Genomic DNA, 21,968 nt, shown 5'->3' with positions numbered 1-21,968 from the left:
GATGCAATGTACCGGACGGGCAAGTCGGCAGCCTTTCGACAACACAGCAAGCAAAAAAGGGACAAAAAACATACAACAGAAGGGATTCGCTGGTGGTCACCCACCCAACTACTAACCTCCCGGCGTGTGGCTTAAGTACGGCTGAGCGGACGGGAAGCCCTGTTTTCCACACCCTGTGGTCGTATGTGATTGATTATCCTGGTTTGAAACCTATAAGACAAGCTCAGTTTTATTGTTGCACGAAGAGATAGCGATATGCCTTGGTAGAGAGCTTCACTTTACTTTCGCATTAAGGGAGTCAATTTAAGGTTCGGTGATATGCGGATTGTCCCCGATCATCGCTTCTTGGCGGGCTCCGAACTGTGAGTCTAGAACTCACCCTACGGTTTTCCTGGGACGGGGGTGAATTATGAAAATCAAGGTGAGTGGCTTATGTGTAGCAGGTTGCACCAAGCCAGGTACGCCAGAGAAGTCAGCGTAAGGATTTTGTATCATCTATCAGTGCTGAATTTGATCCCTACCCCAAACTTGATGGAAGGTTTGTCCAAGAATAAATAAGCTGGAGCTGGAGCTCCCATGCGCGGCACCTATTGGACATTCTCTTGCCATTCCATCCCAGCCACAAGACAAAATCCCGGGCAAGACAATATGTAATGGGACATTTGCTGTGAGTAGGTCTCACTTCTTTGAGTTTAACTGATGACGCCTTCAATCACAGAGCGTTCCAATCATTAGGCGATAATACAGCGCAAGGAAGGTATCATCTACAGGCTAAGACAGACAAAGTACGAGCGAGACCAACCGCAGGTCCCTGATCCTCATCGACGTGGAGAGAAAGTAAGAAGCATAACGAGACATTTTCTATTCTAGCGTCTATCGTTTTGGAAGTCTATAAACAGATCGTAACCCAAGTACAGTTCATAAAGTGCATCAAGGCCTGCCCCGCGGGCCGTCGTCTCACGCACAGGTCAAGCAAGACCTGCCGCGAGTATCCCAAATGTGGCTCCCGCCGGACGGCATCTCTAGGACGCTCGGTCCAGGCGGGGAAAGCCCCTAAATACCCCCATCAAAGTGGTTGTGCGGGCTTAGCCCAAAGTGAGAGTGATGCCCGACGAAGTCGTGCAGCTGTTGGTATCGGTATCATCGGGCTGCTGGTACGAGGCGGAGCAATCCGAGTCGCCGGCGGAGCAGGTGACGGAGGTGCAGCTCGAGTCCGAGGGACTAGCAGAGAAGCCCGCGGTCACGAAGGCGGAGTCCTTGTCCAGGTTGATGGACGACAGGTCCCAGTAGAGGGTGTCACCGTCAGTGGTGTACTCGAACTGCAGGACGCTGCTTTCATCCGTGGTGGTGGACAGCTTGATGGAGATGCCGCCGTCGGAGGTGGTCTGCCAGTCCTCGGAGTAGCTGCCGCCACCGGAAGACAGGGACTGCATGCTGCTGGAGCCGGTGGTGGTGGCGGTGGACCAGAGGTAGACAGTGCTGTTCATGTTGTTGACGATGGAGACACTGCCCCCGCCGCTGGAGGAAGAAGAGGAGCTGGCGCTAGCGCTGCTGCTGCTCGAGGTGGCGGTTGCGGAGCTGGTGGTGCTCGACTGCAACGGCTGGGGAAGCGCGGAGGCCGCGAGAGCGAAGGTAGCAGCAAGAGAAAGCTTGGTGAACATCATTGTGAAAGATTGATGTGTTTCTTTGTGGTTGGATAGAGACCGATTGCGGAAGAATGTGATGCGATGAAGAGAGAAGGTAGTTCTGATCAACAGACCAACGGACAAGTGACACGAAAGGAATGCACGAGGATCAACCTCAGTAGCGAAAGTAGAGTAGACTGGTAAAGAACCTTCAAAGGAGAGGATGGTTGTGAGAGAGCAGATAGCAGTGCCACGAAGGGTAGCTTTATACCTATCTCATGGTGGAGACCGGAAACGAAGGCGGCTGCGTCAGCCGCGATGTGTCAGCTGTCTCCAAAGGCGACATGTAAAACAAAAGCGTGGAACGTGTCAAACTTTGAAGACAGGCACAAAATTCTAAAATTCTAGATCCTGGCACCCACGGTTGCCTGGTTCAGCGGCGAATCATGGCGGGGGTTTTGTGCAAGGTACACCAGGAACCATACGTTTGTTCCTGATGCCCTGGAGTCAAAAAGCAGAAAAACCCCGCAGGCGGGGCTTGGAACGGGGACCGGTGGACCACAGACTGGCGTATGCTGCCGTCTGGTTAGTGGTTCTAGACTCTCCATCGGTTCATCCAGACATTACGACAGCATTTGCCACCAACCCCAATGACGTTTTCTGGAACAGGGCCACCGCATCAGCAAGGATTTTCCCGGGACTCGGGGCACTTGTACTCTCCGGAGTAGACTCGGTTTTCTGCCGGGGTAGGTCTGGCGAGCGTGTGAGTCACGTGATATCCCCATCTATTCGATATCTTACCGCCTTTTTGTTTAGCCGAGGCTCTGCCGCACCGTGGGAGGAGAACAAACCAAGCAAACCAAGCCAAGCGCCACCTGCGCCCCAATGCACCGCCTTCCTAACCACTCTTGCTCTTTCGTAGACATTGCCCGGCATGGTCAGGCCACGACGCCGCCGCCACCACCACCACCCGCTGGGCAGCTGGCACAATTTCGCGGGCAGAATGGGTGGGTTGACAACTGGGACAACTGGGACCAACCACGGTGTTACTCACGGAGTGCCAGGTGCAACCACTTTCCAAGAACTGCAATGGCAGTTAAGTTACAACTCACCTAGTACTCGTGAACCCCTCACCTAAAGTACTTGCAAGTATGTATATCTGCCATTCTTTATTTCATATACAAGCAAATGCCAGGTACCGTTCATATAAGGAATCTCTATTGACCCGGCGGCACGCCCCGTCTTGCCGCGGCATAATGCTCAGAATACGGATATCAAGAAGGTGCTAAGTACTCTTATCGGTTCTATCCCCGCCAAAAGTATCTAAATGCTTAAATCTTGTGCCGAGATATGCTCAAGTTCATGTGCCTTCCAAAGGTCTGCAAGTCGTTACATTGAAGACGTTTCTCGCAAAGACTCAAGGCAACAGAGAGTCTCATGTAACAGTCTGGTATCCCGAGTTCTTGATCCAAGATGGTAGCGAAAGACGACGGGAATTAGATAAAGGCCCGTGCCATGCGGTCATACATGAGTAATTTTCGAGCAGTAGCAATCGACCCATCTATCGGCCGAGACACTCATACTCAAGCGACCCAACTGCGTGGGACCAGAACCCCATGTGTATTCATGCGGGTCTTTAGTTGCAGCCCAAGATATGTTCTTTGGTCCGGTGAAGGGGTTTGTCAAAGGCCTGTAATCGCGGTGACTCCCAGGAAGGTATATGAAGAGAACGATCGGGATACATCCGGGGGCAGTCTCCCTGCTTCCAGCAGGCCACCTTCCCTTGGCGACCCCCTCCGCGGCACGGGCGTGGATACCCTCCCCGCCGATCACCCCGTCCTCCGCAGACATCAACCCCACCGGGTACGACACGGTCGCATTCGAGTCTTATCGCACCTTCTGCCAGCTCTGAGACCAAGACATCATCCCGCAAAGGGTCCGCTTCCAGGTCTCGCTGCCCCTGCCCTTGAACTGCGTGATTGGCCATAACTCGACCTGAGTTCCATACGCAGCTAGACCCTCCACGAGCAGTGCGCATGGTCGAGGCCATACAGCCCATTGTACGAGGACAGGAAATCCCCGCCGCCGATCTCGCGCTGCGGTGGGATTCCTGCTTCGAGACCACCGCCATGGAGTACGAGCGGGGCCGGCTTCCGGATTCCTCCCTCCGCGCCCACATCTTCCCCGTCATGGACAGTATCTTGGAGCGGACGCAGCGGCTCTGCGCCTTAGTCCCTGCGGAAGTTCCCCTGGGAATTCATTTCCACTACGCGGACTGTCAGCACGTGCACTTTGTCGAGTTGGAGGCGGGCAAGGATACAAGGCTCTATCTCGGGGTGGTGCATTGTCAACCACGCGGAAGCGAGGCGCAGAAGAATCAATTCGGCCCAGTCAGGCGTGATGGACTTGTGGGGTGGGGAGTGAGTGTGGCTTGGGGAGAATCCCCAGAGATGAGCCGGAGAGTATTCAGCATATTTCAAAGGATTTTTTCGTGCTATTGTGGGGGTGAGATGTATCATATCTAGTGATGCGATCCGGAGGCTCTGATTCCGCCATGCTAAAGGTTGCTCTTTTCAAGCTCTGCGATGATTGAGTGGGATGCGTGGAGCTCGGTTAGAGCATGCTAAGGCTTGCCTTGTTTGTGTTATTGGAAGATCAGAAGAGAAAGGAAAGGAGATAGCTTGGAATCAATATGACCACTGCATTTCAGAAAGAGTATGCCTTATTGTGCTTCCAGTCTCCGCCTCGGACCGTAAGCCAAAAGCCAAGAGGAGACAGGCTGCCTTGGCGTGTCGCCGGGCAACTGTCGCGCCGACCCGTAAACAAATCGGCGGGGACTCTACCCACTCACACTACTTAGTGCTCTACGATGCTCGCTAGTAGTTGGAGGTCGGAAACCAGGATTTTCTTCGGGGGGAGCTGTTGATCATTCTCCGGATGATGATAGGCCAATTCCGGCTACGACGCTTGCTCGGGCATCTGGTTATCCCAGTATGTTTTTCATCTTCATCCCGCCCTTCAAGCTCCGCACTGAAAGGGCATGGCTTACTCTCTTTCTCCCTGTGGCAGGTCATGATTATCTCCTTTATGGGAAAGTCTGCACGGGCGATCGAGGCATACTTCGACGGCGAACGCCTCATCCTGGGCTGCACCGATCTCTATAGTACCCGCCACCAGACCGCGACGGCGTTGAGGGATCTTGGAGGGTTGTAGCTCGGGACTCCCATTGGGAATACCGCCTAGGCTGGCGGTACTTCCGGTTGGTTTGCGGCGTTAATGGTCAGTTGGGTAGTATGGTCTCCGGAGTTCTGGCTTTCATGCAGGTTTGGATTCAATTATGGGCACAGGAGAGTTTACTTACGTGCGATACCCCTTCTTCTTCAGAATACTGTTCCTGTCGCGCTTCTCACCCGACGCTTGTCGTGGCGCCCAGGCTTGAAATCATAGGCGTCAGACAGACAGTTCCTGCAGATCGACCCTTATGGTCGCGAATCAGTACCAGTAGTTCCTTCCTTCCACCTGAAATTTCGATAATCCATCTCAGACATAATATCGCATGAGTTTTCGCGGCGAGAAAGGACGTGGGGAATCATGGGTAACTGCTGTCGAGCCGAACCCTACTCTGTTCAACTCAATCATTAGCACCTGGTGACCATCACTTGCCAAAGCAGCCCCTACGACCCGTAGCAGTTCTGGGGAGTTTTGATCCTGATGCGTGGAAGAGGAATGTTTACCTTGCAACCTCCGACAACCCCTTTCGCCGCTTGGCGACCGAGACAGGTCGAATCTCAAACCGCTGGACCTCCGCAGCGACCAACGAGCCGGTAAGCTTCCTGGCCGCCTCCTCCACCCGGCCATAGAGGATCTCCCCACAGAGCCACTCGCCTTCCCCCCCCCCCACTCCACTCAAATCCCGCGCCTTCCGCCCTATACGCGAGGAACCTCCCCACCGGCAGAATCTCCCATCCATCCTCCGCAGATTTCAGATCCGGCGGATTGAGAACGATGTAGACCCGCTCCAGCCGCGGGAAGCACCACCAGACCCTCTCCAGCGCGCGGGGCTCCAAGTGAAGCGACATGCTGGATATGGCGATGCGGGGGTGGCCCTCCCCGTTGTCACGGATAATCATCCGCTTTCTGGGCAGTCCCACTCGTCGGTCGAGCGGGTCGGTGCAAAAGCGGGCGAGTTGTGTCGCGTGGAGGTATAGAGTGTCATGGTCCAGGTCGAAGTGGTGAGTGACGACGTGCGACCCGGTCCCGATGTCTGGGCGGAAGTGGATCTTGAGGCCGAGTTTGCGCGCCCACGAGCGTGCCGTGCCATTTGCCTCCTTGTTGACCAGCAGATGGGGTAGTGGTGTGCTTACTGGGTCCATGCGCGCGGAAAGGTAATCGTCATGGCTAAACTCACCTTCGTTGTACGGAAATAGCACTCCTGGCCGGACTTGGTCGGGGAGGGTGAGGTGCCAGATGTAGTGGCGGAGCTCGGGGGGGAGTTGGGAGAATTGCGCGAATGCCATGATTTCTGCTGGTGGGGGGGAGATATTCTGGAAGATCTTGGCCGATACGCGATTCTCATACATTAGGTGCTTTGCTGGTGAGACAGGTTTCTAATTCAGCCGGAAATTTGAGGGGTCGCTCGGCGGTACTTATATTAATTACTCGAGGATTGTAAGCAGGTTTATCTGATTCAGGGATAGTCTGTCCAGGTGACTCTTTGAGCAGGGTACTTTCTCTCTAAGCCCGACTTCAGTCGACTTTTGGAACAGCTAGGCTGCGATGGTTTGTACATAGATTGCAAAGTAAGAGGCCTTGGACTTTCCAGCTAAGGAGCCCTGCCGCCACTCCTCGGCCACCGCAAGCTAGGCTTTGTCGCTCTGGTTCACAATTCAAAGCTTGGCTAGTAGACCTGAGCCCCTCTTCCCAGTCTATTCCAATCAATGCAAGCTTTATTGAGCCACTCAGATCTAGCCATACCAAAATCTGATTGAGCATGTGAACCTTGACGAGCACATCGCCTGCAGGTTCAGGTCTTGGCACTACGGTGGTGTTTGATTCTCGGTGTTGACAGAATCATTAGCAGCTACTGAAATCCTCTATCCGACATATCATAGCTACCATAGTGCTAGGGTAATATTAGAATTTAGAGTAAGGTGAGATTTGAATCTAGTATAGATACATTATTTACATTTTATATTTTTGTGGAGCACTTGAGGCGTCTGCCTTGCCGGGAGGTTCATACAGGATATACAGTCATCCCGCAGGCGATCAACAACACCAGAAAAGCGCCTATATTCATTTGCGCATTCTTCGGGGCTCAAGCAAGTCAATGAACTCATCCTATATATAGAATTTCCCCGATTATTGCTGGAAGTGATATTACTCCGCAAGCAGAAAGCCAAATGCTGATAGATGACGCATGAGAAGGCTCTTTATTTATGCATGCTGACTAAGCTATGCTCCAAGCACATGGCCACCCACAAGCCCGATCGAGGACGAGCCATATCTTGGAATTTAGTTTAGAAAGGACTTTTAGGGGTCTGTGATTTTGTTACGTCTCACGAAGGTAACCATGCTGGTGTATACAGGCAGCGGACTCAATTGCGACGATAGCTGGCGACGACGTGGCTGAAGTACAGGAGAAACCTCAGCTGGACCAGCAACATGAAGGTATAAAGTGGAACCTGCCTGAAATGATCCAGCGCGTTCTGGTGACAGTCCCGACACCAAACTAGACACAGTAGAGCAGTCCCTCCGCTAGAATGGCAGTGTCACCAATCCCTCCCGACTTATCGGTCAACTTCCGACGCCCATGGCTAGATTCTTGAGAAATTCCGCCGCCTAACCACCGCCTTGGCCCGCGCACCGAAAACTGCTGCCTAAGTCGTGACTTCGTAGCGAGGGCGCGAAGCCAAGCAACAAGGTGATAAAATTGAATCGCACAATCAAAGTCTCATAATTATTACTGCTCAATATTATACAGACGATATCACATATCCACGACCCTCAATCATCATTATTCAAATGGTATACGCCGAAGTTGCGCCCGTGCCCCCAAAAAGCTGTACGAATGTCCCGACCGACACATGAAGAACGAATCAAGAGAACGAGGATCTATTTGTTGGCCAAGATGTAGCTGCGAGGTGTGTTAGCTGGAGAATTCTTCTTTAGCGAAACAGTAGAAGTGTGGACATACTAGGCGTGGATGACACCAGGAATCCAACCCAGGATGCAGAGACAGATGTTGATGAGCAGATCGCAGCTGCAGCCGGTGCGCATGAAGACACCGACGAAGGGGAGGAAAAAGGCGATGATGATTTCGCAGCAACCGCTGTGTGAAGGGTGTTAGCTTGGCAGTTTCCCTCTCAGTGGGAATGCGACGGGGAGGGCGGCATGGGGACATACACTGCGTTGGCCATTGTGAGTGTTTGGAAATTTGGTTGATAAAGTGGCTGTCTTGTTTGTTGGTTTGGATAAGGTATGGTATCAAAGAACAGGTCAGTTTGTTAAAGATGTAGAAGTTGGAGCTTTAGGAAGAGGAAGAGTGGAGGAGAAAGTGGTGTGGTTCAGGAGTTTAAAAGGACTTTGGGGGAGAGAGAGAATCGATGACATCAGGCGCGGGTGCATCATAGGGCTGAAAATGGAGCGAGTGTCCGCAACTCTCCAACAAGTCAACGCTCACCACCGACAAATTGCTGCCATGGCCCAGGGGGAATTCCTGATAGCCTACCTAGAAGGTAAATGTTTATGACACAACCAATGACGATCTTGCTTGGGAGTCTCTGGGAGAATCTGCCTTTTTTTTGCATAGGGCTGCACTCCAATTCGCAGTCAAGAGTGCCAAGGCAACGGCCCGGGCTGGATTTGAGTGGCTGAACTGATGTAATCTTCCCACCACCTGCGATGCGGTGCCTGGCCCGAGGCCATTTCCACCATTATTACATTTGGCTCAGGCAATCAACGGAGTCTATCCAGGAATTAAGTACACGGAGGACAGATGATGTTGACTACACCTGTTTGTGATCAGCTGATTTAGGAAATTAGGCACTCTGTTTGACCTTCAGTTCTTGCGTGTTGTTTGTTCAACTCGTGGAAGCCATCAGTTTATTGTTCGCAAAGAACACTGCACCCCAACTTTATGCCATTTTTGGATCTGATTTCATGGTCTTCAGGCGCCGATGTTGCTGCCTCGGAGTTTGGCTGCTAACACAGAGCTGGCTGCGCTGCACCTTTGTAAAGGTGAATAGGCAGCGGCCAGCGGTAAATTGCTCAGAATGTCTGGACAGACTAGTAACACAATCAATATGACAGGTGAAGAAGTAAATGTGTGATGATGGACGTGTGAGTGTGACCCGCCTACTTCTGAAAGAAACCTTTCCTCTACTTCGCACCGGATGGAACTTGTCGTTTCCTCTTTCCCACCACCATGACAGAGCGTGTTCATCAGCCGGTTCAACTTGTGTCTTCGAGAAGAAAGGATTAAACACACGGCCCAAGATGCAAGGCACACACATACTCAACCTCGCGTGGGTATTCATCCTCAGCCTGGTGTTGATGTGCCCCTACTTCAAAGCGAGCGCGATCGACCTCAACATTGACGACCCTGGTGGGTACTCGGAAAGCTTCATCAAGACGACCCATTTGTTGCCACGCGACTGACTCTGCAAACCATCTCAGCAAACATCAAACACGTCGCGCGCCAGCTCGCCTGGGATCTCGTGAGCTTCTACAGCGGCAACCATACCGGCGACATCCCTGGCAACCTCCCCGATCCGTACTACTGGTGGGAAGCGGGCGCGTTCTTCGGCACACTGATCAACTACTGGACCTACACCGGCGACGAAACCTACAATGCGATCACCACGCAAGCCATCCTGCACCAGGCCGGGGAGAAACGCGACTTCATGCCCACCAACCAGACCCGCACCGAGGGGAACGACGACCAGGCCTTCTGGGCGTTCACAGCGCTACAGGCTGCAGAAAACAACTACCCGAACCCTCTTAACGATCAACCCTCGTGGCTGGCTCTGGCGCAGGCGGTCTTCAACCAGCAGGCCGCGCGCTGGGATCCCACCAAATGCGGCGGAGGCTTGAAGTGGCAGATCTACGCCTTCAACAGTGGCTACACCTACCGCAACGCGATCTCAAACGGGTGCTTCTTCAACATCGCCGCCCGACTGGCACGGTACACCGGAAACTGCACCTATGCGGACTGGGCCAACAAGGCATGGGACTGGTCCTCGGGGGTTGGACTGATCGGGCCCCACTTCGAAGTCTACGACGGCACCAGCGAAGGGAACAACTGTTCGGATCTCAATCATGTGGAGTGGACGTACAATAACGGAGTCTTCCTGCTTGGGGCGGCGCATATGTGGAACTACGTACGTTGTGATTTTTCCTCTCCCTCTAATTCTTTTATTTCTCTGTCCTCGGCTATTCGCAGATGCCAAGAATCAGATGACTTTTACTCACTACTCCTCATCTTGCAGACTAGCGGCGATGAGACCTGGCGAAACCGGATCATGGGGCTGCTGGAGGCTCAGGATATCTTCCTCTCCGACAACGAGACAGCGCAGAACGTGTTCTACGAGTCCGCGTGCGAGAACTGGGACACCTGCCAGGTGGATCAATTCTCCTTCAAGGCGTATCTGTTCCGCTGGATGGCCGACACGGTCAAACTGGCGCCTTTCACCCACGATCTCATCCTGGGCCGTCTCCGACCGACCGCGCGGGCGGCGGCCGCTCAATGTGTGGGAGGCGCGTCCGGGACGTACTGTGGAATGAAGTGGACAACGGGGGTCTACGATGGAACCAAAGGGGTGGGACAGCAGATGTCGGCGCTGGAGGCGATCCAGACCCTGCTCGTCGAGTCGGTGGCGGGGCCCCTTACCCACCAGACGGGGGGCTCCAGCAAGGGGGATGGGGCGGCGGGCACCACAACCTCGGATAAGGCCAGGGACCCCAGTGCGCTCAGACCCATCACTGCCGCCGACCGGGTGGGCGCCGCGGTCTTGACCGGGGTCGTGAGCGCTTTGGTGCTGGGTACCACGTTTCTCATGAGGCCTTGACGATGGTCTATGGTGTTGCTTAGTGTTGCTTTGTCTGGCGAGGATACTCGAGAAGTACATGGTTGATCAATTTGAATTGTTGTGTTGAGAGACTTCGCTTGCGCGGTCTTCCATTAGCCGTGTTTCTGCCCACACTGTTATCAGTCAACCTTGAGACTTTGTTCTATCACAAAAAGATTGCTATTTCGCTTATGCACACGATGGGAAGATGTCGGAAAATACTCAATCCAGATGTTCCGAACAGACCCAAATTACCCAAATAGGCTATTATCGAGAGAAACCGGGATCGATAGTATACTCGTAGATTGCATAACGGGGAGTGACAGGGTGGGGCAACTTGGACTCTAAGATCCAACCAACATGCAACCATTTCGAACAGAAGGCCTTCTGGATTCCACCCTCAATGCCAAGTCCACAGTATTTGACACGACTTCTTACCGACTGTTGGAACTCGCCCATCACCGCCAATCTTATCGAGCGAGTCTGGAAGCTGACATAAGCGGAGATCGATCCCTTATCTTGAACTAGTCCTGATGCGGCCAAAGATACGCCGGGTCGGTCCACCGAACCAATCAGAAGACAGATCTGGAAGGGAGGCAAATGCCGGGATCGGGATTGCTGATAATCTGCAGTGTCTGGAGACTCTCTGTGAAACAAAGAGGCGGGGAGAGATACGGTTTATCCTACTACTTAAATCGTTCATCTCGCTGCTTTCGTCTCCCTCAATTGCCCTTCATTTGTTTGATTTAGACGCGAAGCAGAGGATTCTTCAGTAGCAATCCCGCAGACACAATGACAGCCTCAGGCCCACACCCTTTTGACCCTATCAACCCGGCGGAAATCGTCCTTGCCACCAAATTGGTAGAGGCTGCTTTCCCCGGCGTCAAGCTCCGATACAAGAAGATTGATATCCAGGAGCCGATCAAAAGCGAGGTCGTTCCGTATATCGAGGCAGAGCGTCTGGGAAAGCCATTGCCTCCCAAGCCGACGCGGTTGCTGCAGGTCCTCTTCCACCGCTTGGACACCGGTGCTTTTCTGAAAGCCCTATTGAACGCAGGCACCCGCTCGATCGTCTTTGCCAAGGAACTGCCCAAGGATGTCCAGGTATGTTTCCGGCGTTACACATCCCCTTGTCGCCTGTCTCTCGCTGCTGACTGGCCTCCTCGCCCCAGGCCCCTGTGGACGCCGACGAGTTGGAGGAGATCGAGCGATTGTGCTTAAACCACCCCGCGGTACAGGCGGAGGTGGCGAAACTGCAGCTCCCCGCCGGCGTGACGGTCTGCAACGATCCCTGGATCTATGGGAGGGACGACCCCAACGAAACCCGCCGGTTGTTCCAGTGTTACATGTACATCGTGGCCACGAACCACCCGCAGAACAACCACTACTCCACTCCTTGCAAGTTCTCTCCCGTGTTCGATGGCATCACCCACGAGCTGGTCCGGATCGACTTCCTGCCTGGGGGCGTCGATGCGACAACCACCGAGACGCAACCGTGGAAGCCCGTGCAAACCATCCAGTATGCGCACGAGCTGCTGGATGAGCCCGTGCGGACGGACCTGAAGCCATACATCGTGCAACAGCCTCAGGGGCCGTCGTTCACTGTCCAGGGGAATGTGGTGTCGTGGCAGAAGTGGCGGTTCCGCGTGGGGTTCAACAGCCGCGAGGGCTTGGTCGTCTACAACACCACCTACGATGGACGCAACCTGTTTTACCGACTGTCTGTGTCGGAGATGACCGTTCCTTACGGAGGTAAGTGTTGATTCTAGCTATGTTCTGCAGCTATCACTCCCAATCCCTGAATCGTCAATACCGCGACTGAGACAAGAAACTGACCCGCACCCCAGACCCGCGCGCCCCCTACCACCGCAAACAAGCGTTCGACGTGGGCGACGTCGGCTTTGGCATCACGGCGAACCAGCTCTCCCTGGGCTGCGACTGCCTCGGGCACATCAAGTACTTCGACGGGTACCGAGCGGACTCGAAAGGCCAGCCCCTCCTCTTAAAGAACGTGATCTGCCTGCACGAGCAGGACAACGGGCTGCAGCACAAACACACCAACTACCGGACGAACGCGGCGACGGTGGTGCGCAACCGGCAGCTGGTGATCCAGATGATCTGCACGGTGGCCAACTACGAGTACATCTTCGCGTTCATCTTCGACCAGGCGGCCAACATCGAGCTGGAGGTGCGGGCGACGGGGATCCTGTCGACGGTGCCGTTCGACAACGCGGCGCCCGGCACGACGGTGCCGTGGGGCACCAACGTGGGGCCCGGGGTGATGGCGCCCTTCCACCAGCACCTGTTCTCCTTCCGCATCGACCCGGCGCTCGACGGTTTCGCCAACACGGTCTACTACGAGGACAGCGTGCCGCTCCCGGAGGACGCGAACAACCCGTGGCTGGTGGGGTACACGACGGAGCAGACGGTGCTGCGGCGCAGCGGCACGGCGGAGACGGACGTCGCGCGCCACCGCGTGTTCAAGATCCGCAACGACGCGCGCGTCAACCCGATCACCTACAAGCCCGTCGCCTACAAGCTGCAGACCTCGCCGAGCCAGATGCTCCTGGCCAGCCCCAAGTCGTACGGCGTCCAGCGCGCCCGCTTCGGCACCAAGCCCATCTGGGTGACGCGGTACCGCGACGACGAGCTGTACGCGGCCGGCGAGTTCACGAACCAGAGCGCCGACTCCCAGGGCGTGGACAAGTGGGTGCAGCGCAACGAGGTGGTGGAGAATGAGGATCTGGTGCTGTGGCATAGTGAGTATAACTCTGGCACTTGCGGCCTTGCCCCCCCCCCCAGCGAAAACAACCTCCACTTTGGTTGTATTATGATAAGCTTTTGCAGACTAATCGACGGAACAGCCTTCGGCCTCACGCATAACCCCCGCATCGAAGACTTCCCCGTCATGCCCATGGAGCGCGTCAGCGTCATGCTGCGCCCGGACGGCTTCTTCACCAAGAACCCCGCGCTGGACGTGCCGGCCTCGAACCAGACCTTCAACCAGTCGACGCTGCACCCGGAGCCCGTGGCGTGCTGTGCGCCCGCCGAGCGGCAGGGCAAGTTGTAGTTGTAGATTGTTTCTTCCGATAGATAGATAGATTCACTCCTGGATGGTATCACGATTAATGACACTGCTTGGTATTTCTCTCGAATACGTACCTCAATCATCATCCGGAATATACACTGGAGACTCAGTCATCTATACCGACTCTAGAAACCAATGGAAAGCTTGCATGACCGGGTATACTGTACCCAGCACGAGGCGAGGGGAGCATGACTACTAGGTACCTACTCGCCACCAGTTAGTTACCAGTAGTCACAGTCACAACCCGCCAGCATTTCCACCACCATCTCGCAGTACCTACGAGTTATCTAAACGTTGTTGGAAATGCAGTACCACGGTAAGACCCAACCTCCCCATCCCCAAAAGTCAGGTTCAACGTACATCCCGACCCCGACCGACCCACCGACCTCGCCGACCACGATAAAACCAAAACTAAACCCCGGCAGAATCGCCGACCAGCCCCAACATGACTAAGCAGCGCCGTACGCCATAAAACCCCCCACTTTTCTGCTGGTTCATCCACCGCTCACCACCAACCCAAACCTCCAAAACATATCCTTTCATAGCAAAAGACCCTACATCTACCACCGTCATCATGTGCATGAAGGCCACCTGCTCTACTTGCCGTATGCTCCCATGACATTCACCATGCACGAAAGAAGAAACTGACCGAAACAGAAAAAACCTCCTGGTGGGGCTGCGGCGCGCACATCCCCTCGGTCATGGATGCCATCCCCGAGAGTGAGCGGTGCACTTGCGCGCCCAAGGTCGAGCGGGAGGGCAAGTCCTACCCGCCCAAGGCGGCGCGGTGACTCCCTGGGTGTGTTGTTGTTTAGGTAGGCAAAGAGGGTGATGGGATGGTGGCGTTGGGGTGTTTGAGGGAGTTGGGCGATGTGGGAGGGATTCTGATGAAGGTGACGATACGTTATACATGTACTGTACGCATGTGTTGAATGATGTGGAGATAAGAGAATATCTCATTGGACATAATAAAACACCGTACAACATCAAATAGACAGTTCATCATTCATACAAGAAAACGCATGTTGCGCGATACCCGGTCTCAACACATCCACCACCTCCAACGAGACACCTCAATCAAGCGACAACCACATCTTGAAAGCTCCCCGACTCGCTCATATACACCTTCTCCACTCCCCTATCTCCGGACCGCCTGAGCACCTCCCTGCCACCGCCCTCAAACCCCTCTACCATCGAACTGGTACCCCCCCGCTCCGGAATCCCCTCCAAATACCCGGCATACCTCGCCACCGCAAACGCCGCCGCTCGCGCATTCATCAGAAAAGCTTCCTGATCCAAGTTCGCCACCGTATCTCCAGCCCCATGATAATGAGGATCATACGCCACCCCGACTCGACCCCCAAACAACTCCGCGTCCCGCTGCGTCTTGACCCCGTCGGCCCCGGTGAACAGCCCTCCCGCAGGAATGCCTTTTCGGATGAATGCCCGATAATCCGAGCGCCCGTTGAATGGCGTCGCGCGGTAGGACACATTCCGCCGCTCGAAGTACTCCTGCAGCGTGTGCTGGATGTGGTCCGACCCCGGCGGGCCGGAGACATTGTACCGGGAGCCATCACCATCGTAGATCATGTACGCGTAGTTTGGGGAGGCGATCATATCGAGGTTCAAATACAGGCGGATGTGCGTGAGGTTGGCGGGCGACGAATTATTGATGTAGTAGGTGCTGCCCAGGAGCCCGAATTCCTCGGCTGTGAAGAAGAGGAAGCGTACCGCGTTGCGGATTAAGGGGCGAGACGACGACAAGGCAAGAGCGCGGGCGATGGCTAGACAGCCGATGGTGCCGGAGCCGTTGTCGTTTATGCCGGGACCGGCGTCCACGGAGTCGGTGTGGCTGCCTACGGTGATCACGTTGCTTGCGTTGCCGGCTTTGGTCTGCGCGATCAGGTTGTAGGTCAGGCGTGGGGCGGATTGGGTGTGGATGTAGAGGGTTAACCGTGGGGATGGAATGGGGGTTGTTGTGTTGGAGGAGGTGGCGTTGGGCGTGATGCTGCGCAGGAGGCGCTGGCCATCGAGGAGGCTGATTCCCACGGTTGGGGCAAAGGGGGTCGTGGTATTAGGGCTGCCCAAGGAGCCGTGCAGCGGGCCGGCGACGTTGTTGTAGATTATGAGGCCTGCGGCGTTGGCGGCCGCGGCCAGGGTGGATTTGTGGCCGAAGGCACAGCCGCCCCGGCGCGTGAGGAGGATCTTTCCCACTGCGGAAGCGTTGTAGTCGTCAGCGCTGCAGCCGAGTTGGGGGACGAGGGCCAGTTCGGCGGTGACGTTCGTGCTTGGGCTGTGGGCCATGCTATGCGCGATGAGAGACTGGCCCTCGGCTGTAGTCACCGATTGATTGTGTTTCGTCCAGGTATGGATTTGGGGCTGTCGGTGGAGGTCGTAGGCTCCCGTCGCGTTGAGCTCGCGGTAGATGTAGCCCAGCGTGTCATTGTGGGCGGCGCCACCGAAGACTCGATTGCGTTGCGGGTAGGCATAAGCGAAGTCTTGGAGTCTCTGCGTGCCTTCGAGGAGATCGGATAGAGTGATTTGTGATGCGAATGTTTCCTAGGGGGAAAGGCTGTGTGTTAGCCATTCTCGGGATGTGATCCACCAGGAGAGAGGGACATACAGGAGAGACAGAGGCTCTCTTGGTTGCAAGAGCTGTACTGAATGGAACATATAACAATAGAGTGAATGTCTTCATAGTAATAGCAATAAGAATAGAAAGAGTGTCTTAGGAAGTGCGGTGATGTAAGAATAGTGAGTTGGTCAGGAGTTGAATTCAGCTCGAACGTCCTGGGGCTTGGGATGACTTTTATGGTACCCTCCATCGCAGTTGCCAATCAACCCACCGCCACTGCCAATTTGGGTGAAGTGGTGCTTTCCACCTGGTTGCGCAATCCTACCAGAGTGGTATTGTGCAACACTTGGCCAGGGACAAGTCTAACAGACAGCGGCGGGAGTCCCAGCTCAGGTTACACTGCTCGGATAGTATGGTGGGAGCAACCTTCGTCCTGCCAGCAGTTTGGCAGACCATGATTGACCTTAGCCCCTTGTACTCGAGGAGGTATACCTCTCTACAACCATATCCATAGTAAGGATGCACTTCGACTACTTCTCTTGCCGCTGAAGTAGAATCGGTAGATGGGAGTATGACAAGCCTCGTTGATCGATGCTTCCACGAGGCACGTTCATAAGCCCACATTATGGTGTGGTTGCACGGCGTGTACAAAGATGAAGCGACAGATCACATCATCAACTTATCATACCATACTTTTTTAAATGGCTCTCTGCGTCCAGCTCGCGAGTCCAAAGGAGACAGTATTGATCATGGGAAGGTGCATTGAGGGTTCAGGGTACACAAGGGGCAGCACGCGGAGCCCTACCCGTGTGGAGCGAAGAACCAGTTGAACTGTGAATATGTGTGGCCCAATTTTGGAGCCAGCCTTTTCCACTCCAGCCTACGCTACAATCAGAAGTGGTATGTTGGCCCTGACAGGATTGGAATCACACTGCACACTAAAGCAGAATAAGTTCCCCTCTTGGCTTAATGGTTCGAAGCTTTCCAAGACTAGAAGTATGACTAGTATGACTTAGAGGGCATGGTGCGAGAATTCGATCTCGGGGCAAACACTTCAACCTTATCAGCGAGGTCAAGAGCTCCGGCGTCAGTACGATGTATGAGACAGGGGTATTATTTGAACTTTTGGCTGATAGGTTGATAGGTTGTGTCAAGCTGAAGTCTGTTAATTTTGTCCCACGTGGCTGTAGGCGACCGGCAGCATCTTAGCGCAGACCCTGAATTTACCGTTCGCGCAAGCTGTCATTGTACTTGACCGCTGAAATGCTCAGGGACCTGTTGCTCCTAATTCAAGAATGGTCATTCCAGTCTAGTATTCAACCCTGCCTTCCAAATGCCTTTGAGGATACATGAGTGTATGTGGACTTAGTGTATCGAACCCCGCACGACCCGGATAGTCTGACAGGATGGCTATTTTTAGTACTGATTGGTAAGCCCATCAAACCACATTTGTTCGTGGATTAGGGGGAGGTTGAAGGTGAGCTTCTCAGAGTAAGCTCACTTCCAAAGTAGTAAATGGTCTGTTTGAGTGATAAATGAGATCTTGCCTGAATTGATGGTTGCCTGAATCCCAGGCTTCCACAAAACCGTGGTCGGAATGTGCTAGCCCGCAATTATAAATGAACAAAGGTGCGACGATACTTATCCGACCGCGGAATCGCTGATAAGGACTGCGACCAGGAAGAATATCAACCGCGAGACTTGTCGTGGGAGAGGATTGAAACCTGCCCATCCAAAAATCATTGAGCCCCCCCTATCCAAGACCCTTATGCAAAATGACACTCATCAACATATCCATCACCTCAGACCCAGTCTGTCCATGGGTACGTTCCCAGCATCCCTCCCAAGTAATCCCCAACGCCTAAGAAAATTCCAAGTGCTACATCGGTTACCGCCGCCTCACCAAGGCCCTCCGCCTGTACCAAAAGACCTACCCGGGCGGTGGTCAAGACGCCATCCGCATCACCTGGAAACCGTACATTCTGGACGCTAACGCCCCGATGGAGAGCATCCCCTACATGGGTAACCCTAACCTTTCGCATATACCTCACCAAACCCACGACAAGATATTAACCGATCGCTCAGAACGAATGACCCAGAAGCTCGGCCCGGAGAAGGTCCCCCACGCGCAAGCCCACCTCCAGCGACTGGGCCACGCCGACGGGATCCACTTCCGCTTCGGCGGGCGGATTGGAAGCACCCTCCCCGCGCACCAGGTTATCATGCTCAGCCAGTTGCAGGATCAGGGGCATACGTCAGAGAGCACATTGACGGGGTCGGATACTGGTGTCGGTGCGGCGGCGCTCGTGGAGGCGATCTTCGAGGCGCATTTCGAGCGGGAGCAGGATATCACGGATGTTGAGACGTTGGTTCGATTGGCGGGGCAGGCGGGAATGGATGAACGTGTCGCTCGCTCGTGGTTGGCGGAAGGGCGCGGCGTGGCGGAGATCCAGCAGGAGGCGCTGAGGGCAAGGGACGAGGGGATCGTTGGGGTACCGTACTTTCAGTTCGGAGGAGGGGAGCGGATGCGCTCGTTGAGCGGGGGGCAGGAGGTTGCGGAGTTTCTGGAGGCCTTGATTGCGTATAAGGAGGGGTTGGAAGCGACAGATGCTTCGAGTGGTGTGCGGGGAGTAGCGTGCGCTGGGGATACTTGCTGATGTCCATGGATGAAAGCAAGATTGAGAGGCATGAAGGATTATGGAGCGTAGTTGCTGCCAGGGGGATATGTGTTCGTTTTTGATTTGCTTTTAAGCGCGTCTGGACAGATGGGTCGCGGTCTGGATCTGTTCTGATGCAAGAGGTTGCATATGGCTGTTGTCCACACTCTCGGGTCTGAGAACTCTTCTGTTTAAAGTGCGATATTAGCCTGCAATTCAGCGCAAGACATACTGGACCCAGCACTTTCAATTTGAGTTGGATACTTGATATAGATTGCGGCACGAACACCAGGATAAGCAGTTTCATTCTGGTCCAACGCCCAGGATTTGTCAGAAGCCAAGTTCACCGGTCCTTCATGGGGGCGTTGAGGACGGCCGATACTTGTGATGATTAAGGGTAGGGTATTCATGCAGCAGACCCTATCAGGGACGAGCGGCCAGCCCTCCCGCAGAATGACTGGCATAACCTCCCCATGCATTCACCACTATGAAGGATCTGACCGCAACGGTTAAACTCGTCATCTGCAGGCAGGATCCGTTGCTACCCGATTCGACTCAAGGTAATTGTACGCTAAGATGAGACAAGAAGGCGATACACACGCGGACGGCATTCACACTACTTAGATGATTGACATCGAATGATGAACACGAAATACAAAGATAAAACTGACTGTCTTCACTGGGCAGTCTCACGCAACTTCTCCAGTGGGTCCTGCTGGGGCTGTCGGCATGTGTTTCCTGGCCTGGTGATTAGCTGCGCACGGGGTGGGTGAGGCTAAGCTCTAGGCTGAAATGGCGGGCACAGCGTTTGTCTTGGCCGCCAAGCCGCGTGGAGAAAATGCCCCATACCGACATTTGCCTGCGTGGCAGCCAATCAGAGGCAGTTCTGGCCCGAATTGAAGCGGTGATGCTGTGTTATGCCCAAGTGAAGTCGGCGTGCATTTCCTTTCAAGTCGGGAGCGAACCTTGCCCCTCCCCCCCTCACTTGTGATTCTCCTGCTTAGTCACGTCTAAGGATATGGGGATAGAAAGACAAAAGACAGCCTGGGACCACTGGCCCAACTAGGCAGACTGGTTTCTGAAAATGGCATCGTCACCACTAGCAATCGCATCGTTACCAGTGAATCTTAACACGAACACGCCAGGAAAAATGGAAACCGACACGCAGATACCTAGTAATACGAATTACCTTCCCTGGGGGTTTGAACCTCCCCTCCAGCACTACTACTACTACCCACCAATCATCTACCCATCACCATTTTACCCATCATCGGTCATCTCCGATTCCTTCATCCTCCAGCCCTCCAGATCCAGTCCGAGCTACACCTTCAACGCAATGCCAACCCTCGACCTCCCGCCCGAGCTGATCCTCATGGTCGCCGACCACCTCACCAAGCGCAGCGACATCAGCGCCCTATCCCGAGCCAACCGCCGCCTGTACAGCATCGTGAACCCCTACCTCTACCGGCAGAACGCGCGCCACCACAAATCGTCCGCCCTGGTCTGGGCCGCCCGGCGCGGGGTCCCCGGGACCGCACGACACAGCATCGCCGCCGGGGCCGACGTCAACATCCAAGACAAGAAGGCGCCGACCCCGCTGTGCATCGCGGCGATGCGGGGCCGCGCCGAGGTCGCGGGCCTCCTGCTGGAGGCCCGCGACATCGACGCCAACCGGCCCAACACCGACGGCAACAGCCCCCTGATCCTGGCCATCACCTACCGGCACACGAACGTGCTGCGCGTGCTGCTGGCGTCCGGCCTCGTCGACGTCAACTCCGGCCACCTCCTCACGCCGCTGCTGCACGCCGCGTTCGTGAACAACGTCAAAGCCGTGAAGCTGCTGCTGGAGCAGGACGGCATCGACGTCAACGTCGCGGATTTCTCCGGAAATACCGCCATTCGCTATGCGGCGGCGTTCGGGTTCCATCGGGTCATGAGGGTGCTGATTGAGGACGGGCGCGCGGAGGTGGATGAGAGGTGTGGGGAGAGTGGGCAGACGCCGTTGTCGCGCGCGGCGGCCACGTTCTTCGATGCGACGGTGAGACTGCTGCTGAGGACCAAGCGGGTGGATGTCAATTCCCGGGATAATCAGGGCCGCACCCCGTTGTCGTGGGCCGCGGAGACGGGCGCCGAGGCCGCGGTGCGCATGTTGCTGAAGGCCCCGGGGGTGGAGGTCGATGTGCGCGATTCCGAGGGCTGTACCCCGCTGTCTTTGGCGGCGAAGAAGGGCCACGAGGCGGTCGTGAGACGCTTGCTGGCGACGGGGAAAGTGGATGTCGATTCCGTGAATGAGAATGGCTGGAGTCCCCTGTTCCAGGCGGTGGTGCATGGGCATGAGGGGGTCAAGAACTTGCTTCTGGCGGCGGGGCGGCAGGCGTGATCTTTGTTGTAGCGGGTGCTTCGGCGTTGGGGTGAAAGGGTTGCACATGCACATAGCATTGTTCACTGCATTTGCATTAGATTGTACGAGTTAAGATCGGAATTTGTGATTCGGAAATTTCTCACTTCTGCTGTACTGACTGCAAATACGAGTTTATCTCCAATGCGGATGCGCCCATGCCTTTATACCGACCCCTAGTAGTTTCTAGAGAAGGCAGAGACCAGAGATGCAAGGTTGTGGTATATAAGTAGCAGTAGTAGTACAGGCCGACTGATCAACGATCAATGGTTACACTCAACCACCTGCACGAGTTCAGATAGCTCTTAGAGGGTTACACTGCCAAACACATTGCATCTAGTCCCACTTCCCTACCAAGAATCAAAGTCTTATTGGTACATTAACCCGATCTCTATATCCCCAGAAAAGCAGGCCCTGGCCCAAATGTAGCTAACCTGCGTCCACAGTGCTGTCAACGCATCCCTAATTCCGGTTGTCCCCACGAATCGCTTGCAGCTAAATCATAATTTGGCAATTACAGAAAAAGTTTTTCTTTTGTTTTACGTAACAAATGAAGTCTT

The 21,968-nt window shown here is 54.7% G+C and overlaps 9 protein-coding genes across 9 annotated transcripts, besides 2 other annotated features; 5 read left to right on the top strand and 4 right to left on the bottom strand.

The window, feature by feature from the left end:
* Positions 1–89: part of a sequence feature (Protein overlapping with rRNA (BO95DRAFT_351776, RAH50512.1) was converted to a misc_feature.) that runs on past the window's edge.
* Positions 90–116: 27 nt separating this feature from the next.
* Positions 117–189: a sequence feature (Protein overlapping with rRNA (BO95DRAFT_351776, RAH50512.1) was converted to a misc_feature.).
* Positions 190–866: 677 nt separating this feature from the next.
* Positions 867–2,121, bottom strand: BO95DRAFT_438340 (uncharacterized protein). Its single transcript, XM_025585489.1, has one exon. It carries the CDS (start codon positions 1,662–1,664, stop codon positions 1,086–1,088), a length of 579 nt encoding a protein of 192 aa, XP_025447032.1. The 5' UTR covers positions 1,665–2,121; the 3' UTR covers positions 867–1,085.
* A 1,540-nt stretch (positions 2,122–3,661) lies between these two features.
* On the top strand, positions 3,662–4,838 carry BO95DRAFT_458997 (uncharacterized protein; the record flags this gene model as incomplete). Its single annotated transcript, XM_025588611.1, has 3 exons — positions 3,662–4,045; positions 4,509–4,616; positions 4,695–4,838. 3 exons carry the CDS (start codon positions 3,662–3,664, stop codon positions 4,836–4,838), a joined length of 636 nt encoding a protein of 211 aa, XP_025447031.1.
* Positions 4,839–5,355: 517 nt separating this feature from the next.
* On the bottom strand, positions 5,356–6,142 carry BO95DRAFT_458996 (2EXR domain-containing protein; the record flags this gene model as incomplete). The annotated part of the gene is made up of 2 exons (XM_025588610.1): positions 5,356–5,490; positions 5,576–6,142. 2 exons carry the CDS (start codon positions 6,140–6,142, stop codon positions 5,356–5,358), a joined length of 702 nt encoding a protein of 233 aa, XP_025447030.1.
* A 1,594-nt stretch (positions 6,143–7,736) lies between these two features.
* BO95DRAFT_458995 (YqaE/Pmp3 family membrane protein) lies at positions 7,737–8,041 on the bottom strand (the record flags this gene model as incomplete). Its single annotated transcript, XM_025588609.1, has 3 exons — positions 7,737–7,758; positions 7,819–7,953; positions 8,028–8,041. 3 exons carry the CDS (start codon positions 8,039–8,041, stop codon positions 7,737–7,739), a joined length of 171 nt encoding a protein of 56 aa, XP_025447029.1.
* Positions 8,042–9,119: 1,078 nt separating this feature from the next.
* BO95DRAFT_458994 (glycoside hydrolase family 76 protein) lies at positions 9,120–10,690 on the top strand (the record flags this gene model as incomplete). The annotated part of the gene is made up of 3 exons (XM_025588608.1): positions 9,120–9,228; positions 9,300–10,003; positions 10,112–10,690. 3 exons carry the CDS (start codon positions 9,120–9,122, stop codon positions 10,688–10,690), a joined length of 1,392 nt encoding a protein of 463 aa, XP_025447028.1.
* Positions 10,691–11,361: 671 nt separating this feature from the next.
* BO95DRAFT_438336 (copper amine oxidase) lies at positions 11,362–13,827 on the top strand. The gene is made up of 4 exons (XM_025585488.1): positions 11,362–11,794; positions 11,863–12,442; positions 12,538–13,449; positions 13,555–13,827. Exons 1-4 carry the CDS (start codon positions 11,483–11,485, stop codon positions 13,758–13,760), a joined length of 2,010 nt encoding a protein of 669 aa, XP_025447027.1. The 5' UTR covers positions 11,362–11,482; the 3' UTR covers positions 13,761–13,827.
* A 470-nt stretch (positions 13,828–14,297) lies between these two features.
* On the top strand, positions 14,298–14,774 carry BO95DRAFT_403975 (uncharacterized protein). Its single transcript, XM_025583942.1, has 2 exons — positions 14,298–14,383; positions 14,436–14,774. Exons 1-2 carry the CDS (start codon positions 14,353–14,355, stop codon positions 14,567–14,569), a joined length of 165 nt encoding a protein of 54 aa, XP_025447026.1. The 5' UTR covers positions 14,298–14,352; the 3' UTR covers positions 14,570–14,774.
* Positions 14,775–14,855: 81 nt separating this feature from the next.
* Positions 14,856–16,476, bottom strand: BO95DRAFT_458991 (putative aminopeptidase Y; the record flags this gene model as incomplete). The annotated part of the gene is made up of 2 exons (XM_025588607.1): positions 14,856–16,337; positions 16,402–16,476. The coding sequence occupies 2 exons, from the start codon at positions 16,474–16,476 to the stop codon at positions 14,856–14,858; spliced, it is 1,557 nt and encodes a 518-aa protein (XP_025447025.1).
* A 1,560-nt stretch (positions 16,477–18,036) lies between these two features.
* Positions 18,037–19,310, top strand: BO95DRAFT_438334 (DsbA family oxidoreductase). Its single transcript, XM_025585487.1, has 2 exons — positions 18,037–18,176; positions 18,231–19,310. The coding sequence occupies exons 1-2, from the start codon at positions 18,129–18,131 to the stop codon at positions 19,008–19,010; spliced, it is 828 nt and encodes a 275-aa protein (XP_025447024.1). The 5' UTR covers positions 18,037–18,128; the 3' UTR covers positions 19,011–19,310.
* The last annotated feature ends 2,658 nt before the right edge of the window (positions 19,311–21,968 follow it).

Source organism: Aspergillus brunneoviolaceus, assembly GCF_003184695.1.
Source record: "Aspergillus brunneoviolaceus CBS 621.78 unplaced genomic scaffold BO95scaffold_4, whole genome shotgun sequence".
Lineage (NCBI taxonomy): Eukaryota > Fungi > Ascomycota > Eurotiomycetes > Eurotiales > Aspergillaceae > Aspergillus > Aspergillus brunneoviolaceus.
Note: the sequence above shows the minus strand (reverse complement) of the source record. Positions and strands in the feature narration are given on the sequence as shown.

Excerpts from the sequence above, each read along its gene's own strand:
- BO95DRAFT_438334 (XM_025585487.1), top strand. The coding sequence starts at position 18,129 with ATGACACTCATCAACATATCCATCACCTCAGACCCAGTCTGTCCATGG. Across the intron at positions 18,177-18,230 it reads CAGACCCAGTCTGTCCATGG|TGCTACATCGGTTACCGCCG; the intron begins GTACGTTCCCAG and ends GAAAATTCCAAG.
- BO95DRAFT_438336 (XM_025585488.1), top strand. The coding sequence starts at position 11,483 with ATGACAGCCTCAGGCCCACACCCTTTTGACCCTATCAACCCGGCGGAA. Across the intron at positions 11,795-11,862 it reads AACTGCCCAAGGATGTCCAG|GCCCCTGTGGACGCCGACGA; the intron begins GTATGTTTCCGG and ends TCCTCGCCCCAG. Across the intron at positions 13,450-13,554 it reads GGATCTGGTGCTGTGGCATA|CCTTCGGCCTCACGCATAAC; the intron begins GTGAGTATAACT and ends TCGACGGAACAG.
- BO95DRAFT_403975 (XM_025583942.1), top strand. The coding sequence starts at position 14,353 with ATGTGCATGAAGGCCACCTGCTCTACTTGCC. Across the intron at positions 14,384-14,435 it reads GGCCACCTGCTCTACTTGCC|AAAAAACCTCCTGGTGGGGC; the intron begins GTATGCTCCCAT and ends TGACCGAAACAG.
- BO95DRAFT_438340 (XM_025585489.1), bottom strand. The coding sequence starts at position 1,664 with ATGATGTTCACCAAGCTTTCTCTTGCTGCTACCTTCGCTCTCGCGGCC.